General features: G+C 41.8%; 1 protein-coding gene across 1 annotated transcript; it reads right to left on the bottom strand.

The window, feature by feature from the left end:
- Positions 1-939: 939 nt before the first annotated feature.
- Positions 940-13,897, bottom strand: polr3e (polymerase (RNA) III (DNA directed) polypeptide E). The gene is made up of 21 exons (XM_040134430.1): positions 13,700-13,897; positions 12,755-12,868; positions 11,791-11,841; positions 11,550-11,627; positions 11,327-11,442; positions 10,537-10,619; positions 10,099-10,206; positions 9,526-9,575; positions 9,321-9,440; positions 8,855-8,940; positions 8,400-8,444; positions 8,192-8,283; positions 7,727-7,847; positions 7,339-7,420; positions 7,156-7,215; positions 6,525-6,682; positions 6,293-6,354; positions 5,732-6,189; positions 3,665-3,742; positions 2,567-2,689; positions 940-2,489 (listed from the first exon to the last, which is right to left on the bottom strand). Exons 2-21 carry the CDS (start codon positions 12,791-12,793, stop codon positions 2,433-2,435), a joined length of 2,067 nt encoding a protein of 688 aa, XP_039990364.1. The 5' UTR covers positions 12,794-12,868; positions 13,700-13,897; the 3' UTR covers positions 940-2,432.
- Between the last annotated feature and the right edge of the window lie 113 nt (positions 13,898-14,010).

Raw genomic sequence — 14,010 nt, 5'->3', positions numbered from 1 at the left:
CAAAATGTGTTGCTTTTAATCTTTTTAAAAATGTAATGAATATTATCTCCACATGATCTCATTGTGTTATTCTGTTTATATGTACCATCTTGTACCATTTTATTAAAGTTTGGTTGAAGACTTTTCTTGACTCATCCGCTGATCAATGCGTTCGAGTAAAATATACTTTTAACTCAATTCAAATAGTTCAAATCTAGTTACCACTATAATGGTTGCCTAGTCTTCTGCAAAAATAGAAATAAACTGTTGCTTTGAATGCATAAGATGCCCGATATCTAAAATAATTTGAACCATATGCATAAAAAATCTTAACATTATTAGATACTACAGCAGTAATGTATTTACAAAGTAATGTGATTACTTTGAGGTGCGCTTTTATTTTAGATACAGCAGTTTCATATGAGTGTGTATTTAAAGAACATGCAAAACATTACAGGGAAATAAAACTCTAAGTAGAACACAAACGAGACAGAAAGGTTGTTTTAAAAAGTATTTATAATCTACCTTAGGGCTCATCAGAAATGACGACTATTTTACTGAAAAGTGTAGTCCTTAATTCATCCTCATATATATATATATGAAACACGAAATGGGCTTAATCTTTAGTCTCACTTGAATCAGATATCTTTGACCTTTGGTTTAGTTATGCTTTAAACTACGTTTTTCACGAGGCAATATCTTTGTAATTTAAGTTTATGCCAAACATCAACTGGCTGCTTATCTTTATATAACAATCTGCAACAAACATCATGAATATTACACTGTAATGTTAAAAAAAAAAAAAAAAGGCTTCGCCTCATTAGCCAAGGGATATCCACGCAAAATGTCCCAGTTTATGATCTTTCTAGTGAGGTGCTTTTCAGGAAACTTCAAGTCAACTCATTCTCATCTCATATTACCACTGATGGCTGTAACGACAAAAATACACACCGTACAGGCTGACATTACAGTGTTTATTGAGCAAAGTAACAAACCAATGAAAAAAATACAACCCACATTATTTGCTGATATAGGAAATCCTAAATTTAGCCTGAAATGAAGAACACTTTCTTCATATTTAAGGTCTAAATGTCTTGGAAGTATTTCAGTGAAACTAAACGCATAATTGTTCCTTTAATTCATCATATGAATGGGTGGGTTTGTCCTGAATGCCTTGTGAGGCAGAGGCACTTTAGATGGAGGCTCAAGATAGCAGCACATGGCGATACACTGGTGTATCCATAGCAACAACTCCCTCGTCACCCAGACGATCGTCCAGTGTTTGGACTGGACCAATATTCAGTCCACACACACATCCCTTCCACTTTGTTTATACACCGTAAGAAATCCCAACAGATTTATGACAAAACTTTATTCCAAATTGCAACTTTATTGGCTCTCATCAAAATCAGTCACTCAAGTTTCTCTCACAAAGGAAAACCATTTAAAACTGGACATTCAACCGAGAAAAACAAACCTCAACATCAGCCATTTAACCCACTTTTTCTCAAATTTAATATGTGACTGAATAATACAGAAATGTGGGAAAAGCCATATTTGATGTAGCAGTTTCCAGGTCCGTGATTGCCAAAAACATCAAGTGATTTCAGGTTTACAAAACGTGAATAAGGACATTAGGGACATTTTTAGGACTTTTTGCTTGTTTTTTGATAATTTTTTCCCTTTTGTTTCAGGTTTGTTGACCTGTGAGTTTGGCAACGTTTCCCCAAGTGCTTTCACACATTTTAATCAAACACATCATGTCATCCATCCTTAAAGCTCACCCGTTTCATTTGTGTATGGAGGGTGGAATAAATACTCTATTTAGTCGATAATCGTTTACCAAAGTCAGATCTAACAAAGTGTAGAGTTTTTTTTCTTAATAGATTTAAAAAAAAAAAAAAAAAAATCAGCTTTAAGGTTTTCTACCCACAAGGCATTAAACAATGTTTGCTTTGTTGATAAAGTAAAACGTGTTTTCTCTGGCAAAATTTAATCAAGTAAAGTGAAAGCACTCTGAGCCATGGTTGCTTTCTTTAGTAAACACCACCCTTTTACCATCTGGTAAAAGTTGAATTCGAAAATAATCAAACATGAGGTCATAAATCCAAAAATCTACTGACAAACCATATATGTATCTCGCTATTTCTTCATTGTTTTATATTCATATTTTTGCCCTCAGATTCTCCAGCTGTCAGTGTGAGCGTGTGAGGAGTTTCTATCTTCCGGGCTGCACCAGAGTGCTTGCGTTAATGTCAGAAATGCTTCAGTTGAAACGAGAAAAGCTTCATGTTCTGAGCAGAGCAGACGGCTGACATCTTTGTCCTCAAGTCGCCCGCCCTCAGAGCTGGGCGAGCTGTGATTGGCTTGCATCTCTGTGACTGCCCTCCCACTGGACACCTGGGAGAGGATTTGATTGGCTGACGGTGACCGCTGGGGGCAGGATCTCAGTGTCAGGACTGTATCGTTCCCTTGAGGTACCACATCCCTGCGTGGCTGCTGCAGCACTCCTGGAACAGAGGAGAGGTTAGATCAGCCTTTTTAACACCTACCTTTCAACAGGTACAAGTCTCGTCACCAATCTCACCTTGAGCAGCCGGTCGATGTCCGCTTTAGAGGCGTCTCCAAACTCCTGTGCCAGTCTGGCTTGTATCATGTTCCTCCTGACCCGGTAGTTCTTCGTGAACAGGTCGTACAGCAGCCGACGGTGCTGCAGGAGGAAACACACCAAAGAATTAATTTAAAAAGGAAAAGTTCAGCATTTTGGGAAATCTGCTTATTTGTTTTCTGACTAGAGTCCGGTGAGAAGATTGATACGTCGCCTGTGTGCTTGTTGAATCTGAAGCCAGAGCCAGCAGTAGAGCAGATTTAGCCCTAGCATAAAGACTGGAAACGGGGAAACAGCTAACGGCAGCACTGTCCAAAAGGTAACAAAACTCTCCTTCCAGCACCTCCTCCTACCACCGATTAACATGTTACATTTTGTTTATTTAATCCTTACAAAAAACAGGGTTATTGTAACTCCCGGACATCACAGAGTCCAGCCGAGAAATGGCACATGGCCGCCCCGTAAAACCACGACAAGCACTGTATTTACCTGAATGAATTAGTGAGTTTAAAGGCACTGAAGCTAACCGACTGCTGTCTGTAGCTTCATATTTAGCATACATATATAACGACAGAAATCAAATAAGCATGTATTACAAAACGTCACAAAACACAAGTGAAAGACCACACGTGTTCTGTCTAAAGAGTCATCATCATGTTTGGGAATCTAGCAGAGGAAGTCTAGTGCAGACATTGGCTGATGAAATGCACTTAAGGTCACAAAACATTAACCATCTCTGCCTCCCTTTTGAAATATTGAAAGAGGGAGGGAAAGACAACAGAGGAAAAACCCCACACTTGGCACGCAGCTTTGCCACTTTGATTTGGTTGTGGCTGGCAAACAGAACCCTAAAGTGCCCCACTTTTCTATTACCGTGTCGCACTGCAGCGATGCAACAAGCCAATCGTGGCCCACACTGAAACATGCTGCGTGTGGGCTCTGAAGTTCATGTGAAATTCAGTGATTGCTGAGGGCTTAGTGACGTGCGGTTTGTGGTGCATTTCAGCTGCAAATATCCTCCTTGTACCACTGTACGTGCAGATGTTATGAAAAGGGCGACGTTATGAGAGTGTTTACCTTGTCGAAGTCCTCTCCAGTTTCCCACAAACCAAACACCTTCTGTTCATCAAGGGCTGCTGTGCTCTGAGCAGGAAACTGAAGTTAGAAGGAAAGGTCAAAGTTAGGAAAGACACTGACCAAGAGGTTTCCAGTTCAAATCTCTAAACCTGCATCTAGTCTGAGCAAGGAAGTCTTGCTCCGTCCTCTCTCAACATGCACATGCAAGTAAAGATTCGCAGCAGTCACAAACAACAAGAGTGTGTTTGGACCGGCATAAGTGTGCTTATAATAAACATAATATAGCCTGCATGTTCATCGAAACCTTAATTCAAGCGTGCAGGTACCCTTTTATGTAATAGTTCACGAATTATAAGCATGTCAAATCGTTTCCTTCTCAGACACTTAATTTGTCTGTTAATTTGATCACTCGCCCAGAAGTCAAAACAAGAACAGGCTGACCACCAGAAGGATCAACACTGAGTAACCCAAACCAGGATTAACCCTCCGGACACACAACCCACTGAGTCAAAACTGATCTATGAACTGTCAGACATCTAGACAATACTGTTTACGTTGACTTAGAAGACAAGTCACCTGATTCCAGATCTGCCTGCGTTTGCAAACAACCTCCCGGATTAACCCCTCGTTCAGCAGTAATGAGCTTTGCTTTGAGGCTAATAATCTCTTGCATAATAAAGATGGCCCGCGGCCATTCCCTCCCCCGTGGCGGTTGAAATCCCCTCATATCAAGGATACAGATGGGATAAGACCTAAGCCAGGACAGGGCTGGTCCTGGCAGGAGACATGGCTGCTCAATGAAACGAGGGGATGTGGCACACACCACGCCACTCCCTGCCCTATGAGCAAACACCACGACAAGAAAAACACAGCCGGTAAAGTAAATTCATAACATACCACATCTAACTATATTAAGCCTAAAACAGCAACCTTATTCCAAACACAGAGGACGGACAAACAGACTACAAACACACAGGAGGTATCAGGTGGCTGCTGGAACCCGAGGGGAACCTGAGAACCACTTCTGCATTGCTTCAGTGCACCCATTCCTTTACAAACAAGTAACTAAGCGCTCACAAGCAGAGCGACCGTTAATGTCGTTATTTAATGTGAGAAAACCGATGCGTTGGATGTGCCAGTGAGAAAACCTTCTTATTCAGCACCCAAAGACAAAGGGGAAGGTAATCTCTGCCCTTCAACAGGGGACCCCTTAGTTCTGCTCCCTCCTAGGGAGTGGTCTTTGGCCTGAGCCCAACAGAAATCAAACCTAACTACTGATATTTGAAAACTCACACTTCAGCAGGATGGGATAAGAGTCATTACCTCATTGTGTACCAGAGCCACAGAAACTACAGCTCAGTTTGGTTGCTCTACATTTCAGTGCATTGCTGCATGTACTGAACAGCGGATGTGGTCACTGTACTGTTGAATTTGTCTTGCTTATTCCCCTTGTTTCTCATGATCTGTGCACTGTCTGGTGCATGCTGATTTTGTTGCTTTTGTTTTTGCCATTTTGGTATCCTACTGTCCTATGTTTGAATATTTTAATCTGTCACTTCATGAAAATTAGCCATCTGGCTAACACCGGCACATTTTGTCACGACAGTTTGTTACAACTGAAAAGCTGGAGCAAAGAAGTGTTTGTATTTTTGCTTTTAAAATGAATTGATCGAGTAACTGACAAATCGTTTTACCTCTTAACAGTATAAACAATTTCTTCATTCAATTGCCAGAATATACACTACAGAACAATATACTGTAATAATACACTTCATCCATATCGTCCAGCTCTAGCTGCTACACACATTATACATCCCCCCCTGCAGTGTTTTGTCAGACTACTTACAGTCTGGACACAGCCTTAACAGCGACTAGAGTATGCTTTTCACTCAACTGTTGAGGCTCGTTTCATAGGAATGTGTTTAGACAACACAGGATAGAGACAAAGACCGAGAGAAGGAAGGAAAAGAGGAGCATCCAGTGTGAATGGGTTGGAGTTTAACATCCAAAAACATTGTGAATCCTTAATTGTGACCACGAAAGTGGATGTCCTGTCTGAACACTCACAGGCACCATTATCTGTTTGCAGTGGCAGAGCTGTATGGCGTCCTGCAGCATGTGGTCCGAGATGGAGTGGAAGACGCTCCGTCCCGCCGGCATGGAAGCCAGATGGAGGTTAAACAGCCTCTTTAACTCATTCAGCGTCAGTACAAAATGCTTCCTGAAAGTCTTTATCACAAAGTCCTGCAGCTCCGGGGATGGTGTGTTACCGTTACTGTGATCGAAGCCGGGGGAGGTGGCATTGGGGTACCCATTGACAGAACCGTTGGGGATGGAGGAGGAGGAGGAAGGGGGGGAGGAGGTGTCCATAGGCTCGTCTTCCTTGTCGCTGACGGGTTCCTGTTTGATGTGGATGCTGCTTCCGGCTCTTTTGGCATCCAGGTCCTTCTGCAGGGACAACTGGTTTTCTTGTGCTCGCTCCTGAGCCATCTTCAGACGCCGCTCTCCGCTGACGTGGACAGGCTCTGAAAAAAAACACACATCGGCTCAACTAAGATTCATCTCTGCTGAATATTTCATGTGTTATCTATTAATAGCTGGCTGTTACAAATAAAAGTCAGTACACACCAGGATGAGGGGAATTCTTTGGCAAAAAGTCTTCTTTAGAGAAGTTAAAGACCTTTTCCAACCTTAAAAAAAAAAAAGAAAGAGGTTGGTGCAAATTAGTCCTGATAATCAACTATCCTCCAAGAAAAACATTTAATAGCACTTCGATGATTGACAATAATACCCTGGTGAGATAACCGAGCTTCTTCAGTCAAAAACACATTTTCCTCCTGCGTCTCTGAATGTAACCTACTTGCTCTGGATGCCAAGCCACAGCATGTGTTGCCTGTGGGCAACATCTGGGTGTTTCTTAATGAAGTCTACATCAGTAGGCAACAGGAACTCCCAGCCCCGGTTGATCCGAGGTGTTGCCACATGCTCCAGGAACTCCTTCACATCCTCCGGAGGAAGCTGACGGAGACAGAGGGTAGGCCTCGTTAGTTCTGTTTACGTGAATGAACCGAAACAACCGCCGCCTCAGGGTGACAGAAGCAAACTAGAGCAAGTGTTCAAGGACACCCCTGCACCGACGAAGCTGCTCAGCAACTCAACAGCTGTGAAAGACTAGTGGCACTGAGCATCTCCCAGTTGGAGTTTGTTTTAGTTCACATCTAAATCTCAGCAAGAATTGCCCTTGACCGTTCTGTGTAAAAGAGGGCTCTCAGCTTCATTCTGTACAGTAAACCATTCCAGTTTTACTCTGCTACTTCCAATTTTCAAGCACCCCAGACGTGGCAAAAATGTAATCATTCCGGTCAAAACAACTCTGAGATGTTAGCGGGACTCATCGATTACGATGCACAGTTCAGAAGCTTCTGTCTCGGGCCATCTTTAGTGATTACCAGTCAGGTCAATTTCGGTGGTTTGGTCGGGTTGACCCTTACTTTGATGACGGAAGCAATCTCCTTTCTCATCACAGAGCGCTCCAGTGTGAATCTCCACATCTAAAAAAAAGGAAGAAACAACTGAGTCAAAACCACGCTGACCACACAAAACAAACTACCAGGCTTTAAACTGTCACTGGTTTGACTTTGAGTAGTTCGATAAAAACAGTGACAGCAGCTCACCACGAAGTCCCTGCCACGACAGAGCACCTCAGCAGGGACACCACTGTGAGGACTGCAGGTGTTTTTAGGATACAGAACATCACTGAGGAAAAAAATAAAATAAAAAATACAGAAACATCAGTCAGCTGCCAGGCCAGTGTTTAATATGGAAAAATGTTGAATTAATAAAGAACAGAATCTCCCTCACTCTCGGCTGCAACACTCTCTTGTGGGTTGAGTTAAGTGTAACTTTAAATCCTCATTTTAAACTACAAATTTAGTCTGTTGAAAATTTTCTGTGACATTTGTCTTTACAATAAATTAGTCTACAACAATGGATGCACTCTTTAAACTTAATTCCCACATACAAGAGCGTAGACTCTGTTTAATGAAAGCTGCCTGGACTCACCTCTTGACAACCCAGTTCCCCTGCACCAGCAGTGCCACCTGCTGGATGCAGCGCAACACTGAGGTTGAGTCTGTGCCAGAGGCGAGGAGGCCCATTAGGTTAGCGAACGGCATCACCTTGACTGGAGATGAGAGGAGTTGTCAGAGGAAGGGCGACAGATCTTAAAGGTAAATGCTGTAAATCTGATTCAGTTCATGTAGTTCAACGTACTGAGGAAAACAAAATCTTGTTAAAACTGGTGACTATTTGCCCAACCCTAACCAAGAAACAGAGACCTGTCATTTCAATGCCACCACATGACATCAGTGAACCAAAGTCAATACTGATCTCCTGTTTAAATAATCAAGAAGAAAGCTTATGTAATATGTAAAAAATGACTGGTTTCTAAAACAACTCATGCCCTGCCATCCCTCTGCTACACAAAAACCTTTTCCTAATATGACCAGTTTAAACATGTTAACCTACCGTTCTTCATCAGGGTCTTGACTTGCTCTCCCAGCGGCAGAGTGCGGAGTTGAGCCATGGAGAGCACATTACTGGGACCAACGGGCTTCACACTAACAAACGGACAAGGACAGCAAACAGCCAGAAGATGAAGGTAACGACTCTTTTCTGGAGCAGTAAACCAGTTTAAAATCTCAGAGATCTCCTCAGAAGACTGAGGAATACTTACACTTTTTCCTCTGCGAGAGGGGGCATCAGCATCGCCAGGTACTCCCTGAGAAAAAAAATGAGAGAAATCAGTCAGGGAGAGAGGTGAGCAGGTGGGGGGGGGGCATCAGGAATTACATAAGGACAAGGAAACTGCGACAACTGAACCAACAGTCCATAGTGTTGGTAGAAGATTTTTACTCTTTAAAACTGCATCCATGTAAGGCAACATACACCGAACACATGCAACAGTTGTCAACATTGACCAAACCACACAAGTAATATTTGCAATCAGAACAAACAAGCAGTTTGGTGGCAAAAATACGCCCAATATTAGGCGCTGGATAATGAATATTAGACAGCCAGGGAAGACAATAATGATTTTTGTTTTACCAAAAATCAAACGAATATGGTACAGTCTGCTACTAAAATAATACTCCCAGTCCGAGTCAAAGTAATGAAATGTATTATACGCACTTAGGAGTTTTGACCAGTTCAGAGTTCTCCGAGGCGTCCACAGACTGACAGAACAGGTACTGCCTCTCATGCTCCGAGCGACCGTCCTGAATTTATATTAACATGACAAAGACAAAGAAAAAAAGGAAAGAAAAAGGAAGACAAAACTCATGAGACAAACGCTTCATGACAAAATCTCCTGACAACAACACAGTGAGAGACAGCTACAACACAATTCAGCACACTGTTCAATAACATGTCCAGTACTAAATGTGTCTGGACATTTAGTACTTATTTTATAATGACATTAGACATAATAAAATAGAGGAAAGCAGAAGCTCCAATGCTTTTGCACATAGACGTTACATGGTGCATCTATTTTGGTGAAGGTCATCAGATCTGTACTCGGCATCGGCTGCCAGTAAAAGTTTAGTACACAGAGGATTACAAAACAATGCGGAACCCTATCAATAAGTTCACCCCCTACCTTGACACCGTGGTAGTGCAGGTGAACCCAGGGCTCCTCTGCCTGCTTCTTCTGGAGGAACTCGTAGGACTGGATCCTCCTCTGCCGGGCCTGCTCCGACTCAGGACGAGCAAACCTCACCTGGAGTGGGATACATGCAGGGAATTCATAAATTACGGGTCTTCACGGGAACATAAAGTTTACATGTGTGTGCACAGGTTCTCACGGTGATGGCCTTGGCTTCTTCCTCAGCTTCATCCTGGGACGAGTCTCCACCTGCAGAGAGAAGACTGTGGTCATGTAACGGTCGTCATATCAGACTAGATCAGTAACAGAAGGTTTTGTGTTACCTACTTTTCAAAGCTGATGATGACTGTCTGAAAAACAGACCAAAAGCCAGAGACGTTCAGATTTCCAAACCCCCCAAAAAAAGCAGCAAATTCTCAGATTTAAGAAGCTCGACACAGAGAATTTTGGCATTTTTTCTTAAAAAAAATTGATTTACTCAATAATCCAAATAGCTGAAGATTAAATCAATCTGTTGACTGATTGTTTTTTCAAAAAAATCAATGCCCTTTTAAAAAAGCTGTCAAATTTTTAGATCCTGATATTTGTCACTAGTCATTGTTTTATCCTGAATTTTGGGATGTATTTAGTTTTATTCATCTTAGGATATTCGGTTTGTGAAAGATGAAAATTGATTAAAAACAGTTTTTTAAAAATCTTAAATATTTAAAAAAAAACAAAACAATCTAAACTGATCTCTGTCATTTATTTAATTTTGGGGAAATAAAAAAACCTTCATTGGCTGCCTCCCTCTCTCTGGTTTTGTTATCAGCCTTGTCCAGATAAGAGAAGCTGGGTCTCATCTGGAGGATTCCCGTCAGAGGTGTGACGTGAAGCTCACCTATCGAGATAAATAATAAAACAGTCAGAAACTAAAAAAAAATCCTGGTTTTGATCAGTAATGGTGCAGCAGTGGCTGACTGAGGACTCATGTTAGTCACAAAGTCGGCCATATTGACATATTAGGTGATTTTCAACAGAAACACACAGTAAAATTGTGGAATACAACTTAACAAAAGGTAAGAAAGGTAACACTAATAGGGTTTCACACGGACTCTGTGAACATATGAGTGAACTTTGTATTTACAAGAAGCAGCAACGAAGTTAAGCCAACCAAAACACAAGCATGGTGCTACAGTGGGCTAAAGAACCACTCGTTATTAGATCCGACCTTTGCGAAACACTGCAGCAGCATATCTGGAGGTGTTGGTGGTGGCTTGGATGGAGGAGAAGGTCTGCTTGTCCATCATTTTCCTGGGGAAACACAGCAAACTGGTTAATAACTCGGCTCAATTTCTAAAGAAAAGTCAACAAAAACTTCACTTTGGGACAATACTGCCAGTTTGCAGTTATTTATCTAATGTTTGAAGAATTGTTTGACATTTTGGGAAATTCGCTTGGTTGCTCTCTCGTTGAGAATTAGATGAGAAGACTGATGTCACTTTCGTGTCTGTACGCCAGATATAAATGTACAGCTGGGAGATGGCTACCGTAGTTTAGCATAAAGACTGGAAAGGGGTGGCAGCTAGCCTGGTTCTGTCCAAAGGCAACAAAATCCACCTTCCAGTATTTTCTAAAGCTCACTGATTAACACGTCATGTCTTGTTTGTTTGATTCGCACAAAAAGTCGCGTACAAAGAACAATTTGCTGTTTTAAGAGGGTTATGTGCAGGACTATTTCTTGGCTCTGCTGATCAACCAGTGGAGACTCCAGGACGTTGTTGGTCCCAGCCAAGAATTAATTTCCGTTTCCAGTCTTATCTAAGCTAAGCTAATGAGCTGCTGGCTGTAACTTCATATTTAACAAACAGATGTGAGAGCTGTATTGTTCTCTTCATCTAACTCTCTGCCAGAAAACAAATAAGCGCAGATGTAAAAACTCGTCGTAGACACTAGTGGTGAGTAAGACATACAGACAGTAACACATAAAGAGCTTAGCAAAGGTTTATCAGTGGACATACGCTGAATAGGTGTTGGTTTCGTCAAAAGCTGTGCCATCCACATTCAGAGCTATTTGCTCTCCCTTACTGCGACAGTAGTTCGGACTCATTGTGTTGATGGCCATTTCCAACTCCACCTACATAAGGATCAGTGCAAGAAACACATGACAAACACTTTCAGATGAATAAAAATTCTCAGTTTCTATACAGATGGGTTGTAGGGTAAGAAAAGAGCCTTTTGTACCCTTTGCTGCTTGGGTTTGATCTTAGCCGTTAAGTGGTTGACATCATCATAGGTCATGTTGGATGGTCGGACAGGGTACTGTGTCAGAAAAAAAAAACAATGAAGGGGATTAATGACTCATGACACTTGACACATGAACATTATACAGTACAGGTTAAAAGAGTCAAGATTGTTTTAGGAATCTGCTCATGAAGGGAGCTGTGCTCGTCAGCATTAAATACAACAAAGGAAAAAAACGTACCTGGAAAAGATAGAGCTTATCTGCAAGGCTTTTGGCAAGGTACACATCAATCTGAAAGGAACAGAAACATTGATCAAAGTTAGTCTCTGACTACACAAACTGGCGTGAGGAACTGGTAGACGTCGCCATTCGAGGAGCCTTTCCTACAAAGCCACTGGATGAATTTAATCTTTTAATTTTGGGAACTTTTTTAGGGATGTCTGAGATTGTTTCTGATGCTGTTTGTATGCAGTTGTGTGACTGACTGTTTTGTTGTGTGTCTTATCTCTGCTGTTTTTGCTCTCTTGCAAAATTTTCTCGATCTCATTAAAAATACCTGATGAAATAAAGGTTATAAATAGATGTCAAAATAAAATTCAGTGTGTTTTTTCCTATCTTTTACATTCATACCTGACCTCACATTAAGCCACATTAGAATTATCCCAAGGCAGTGAGATATACAGATTTGAAAACAGGGGAAAAAGACAGCACTCAACAAATCCCCCAACAATGTTTTAGTTTGTCTCTGTATGCCGTCTAATTTTTCGATCCTGTCTGGGCACTCTGGCCATGCTCATTCATTCTTACTGACCATGTAAAACTTAAAAATCTGGTCACAAATGCAAAGTTTAATTTCGTTAAAAAGCTGTGCTCTGCAGTTTTTTTTGCAAACACCACTAAAACAGGTGAAAGTAGCGCATTTGCCTGGGACTATTTTAAGATGTCGATTAATACATATTTAGGGGGTATTTCCAGTTCTAGATAAACTACAGAAAAACTACAGTGCCTGTGTGCATACTGATGAACACCAAGTGAAATAGTGTGGCTCACTGATTTGTTTTTAAATAGTTTTTGGACAACATCGGAGGGCTGTGGCACAGAGGAATAATCGTCAGCTACACGGGCAACGCTTGCTGGCAGAGCAGATTCATTGTAGATTACCATATCGCCTCTTTTGACCTTTAACTTCAGCCTATGGACATACCTCTTCTATAATGGGGTCATCGTCATCCCCGCTGGCCATATTGATGTGAGCAGAGCGAGGAGAGGAGAGGTGATGTAACAGGAGGGGAGTGGCAGCAGATCTAAAAGATCCAACCTAAAGACAAAGAAACACTAAATTACGGGGATTTCTTTCTGCAGACAAACACTCCCATCACTGTTACCAAGTGGCTGCACCCAGACTGTTAAGAAAGAAAACAGGTAACAGGCAGCTGGAGCAGTAACAAGGACAATGTGATCCACCATAGCAAGGTTACATCAGAATTCAGCATAATTATTGTCAGGGGGTTTCGGGCTGTCAGTCTTCTAAAGTAGAGGGGTTATCTTTCATGAACCATTTGCAGAAAGCGAGCCAGTAAAACCACTAAAGTTAGTGGACAGAAAGACCATGATCATGCAGCCTGTCAAGTGATGCTACCACTGACACAGCCTGGTAAAACTCACATGATGTGACACAATATAATCCAATGATAAATGGCTGCTCTTCATACAAACACTTGTGCAAAGGTTGCACGGTACTTAAGATGTCAGACTGTTATGAAACCTATTACAGGTAATTATTCTTTTTTTAAAAAGCACAAGTTTTTGGCTACGTTAGCTTCTGCTTAGCAAGCTAGCATCAAACCCTCCAGCCACTTGTCACGGCCCTGCGCTGCTCTGCGGGTCAAATTTTCATTCCTGTATTTAAAAAAAAAAGTAAATCTTTAAAAGAAATCAGACCAAAGAGCAACAAACTCAACATTTCCCTTTCGTGTAAACAACCGACTAAGCATGACACTAGCTAAAAGGCTGCAAAGTAGCCTAGCCAGGTAACTTTAGCCTAGCAATAGCAAGACTAGCCAGTCAAAATAAGACACAGTCAGTCATCGGGGCCTGGTTTAACGCGTCTTTTCTGCCTATCGGCATCCAGATTAGATTTAGTTCTCACCTGCACACTTCAAAGTACAGTTTTAGCTATCTCATCCGAGTGAGGACAGTCCAGAAATGCGGTGCTTCCAGGAGCAGGGGACTAACTCAAGCTAACGTAGCTGGAGTCTGCTGGTGTCGGTACCATGTTGACTCTGCTCCACACAGACACGTGGGGAGGAGCCCAGGCCCATGATGCACAGCGACTCCACTACACCGTTATCGTTCTCTCTTAATTTGTTTAAACGGGCAAGTCTGTTTTTAAAAAAAAGAAGTCGCACTGGAACTTCATATGTGTGTCCGAGTCCAGTCAGTATGTGCGGAGTTAATTAA

Source organism: Xiphias gladius, chromosome 9, assembly GCF_016859285.1.
Source record: "Xiphias gladius isolate SHS-SW01 ecotype Sanya breed wild chromosome 9, ASM1685928v1, whole genome shotgun sequence".
In the NCBI taxonomy this organism is placed as follows: Eukaryota; Metazoa; Chordata; class Actinopteri; order Istiophoriformes; family Xiphiidae; genus Xiphias; species Xiphias gladius.
This window is presented reverse-complemented; position numbering and strand designations above follow the sequence as displayed.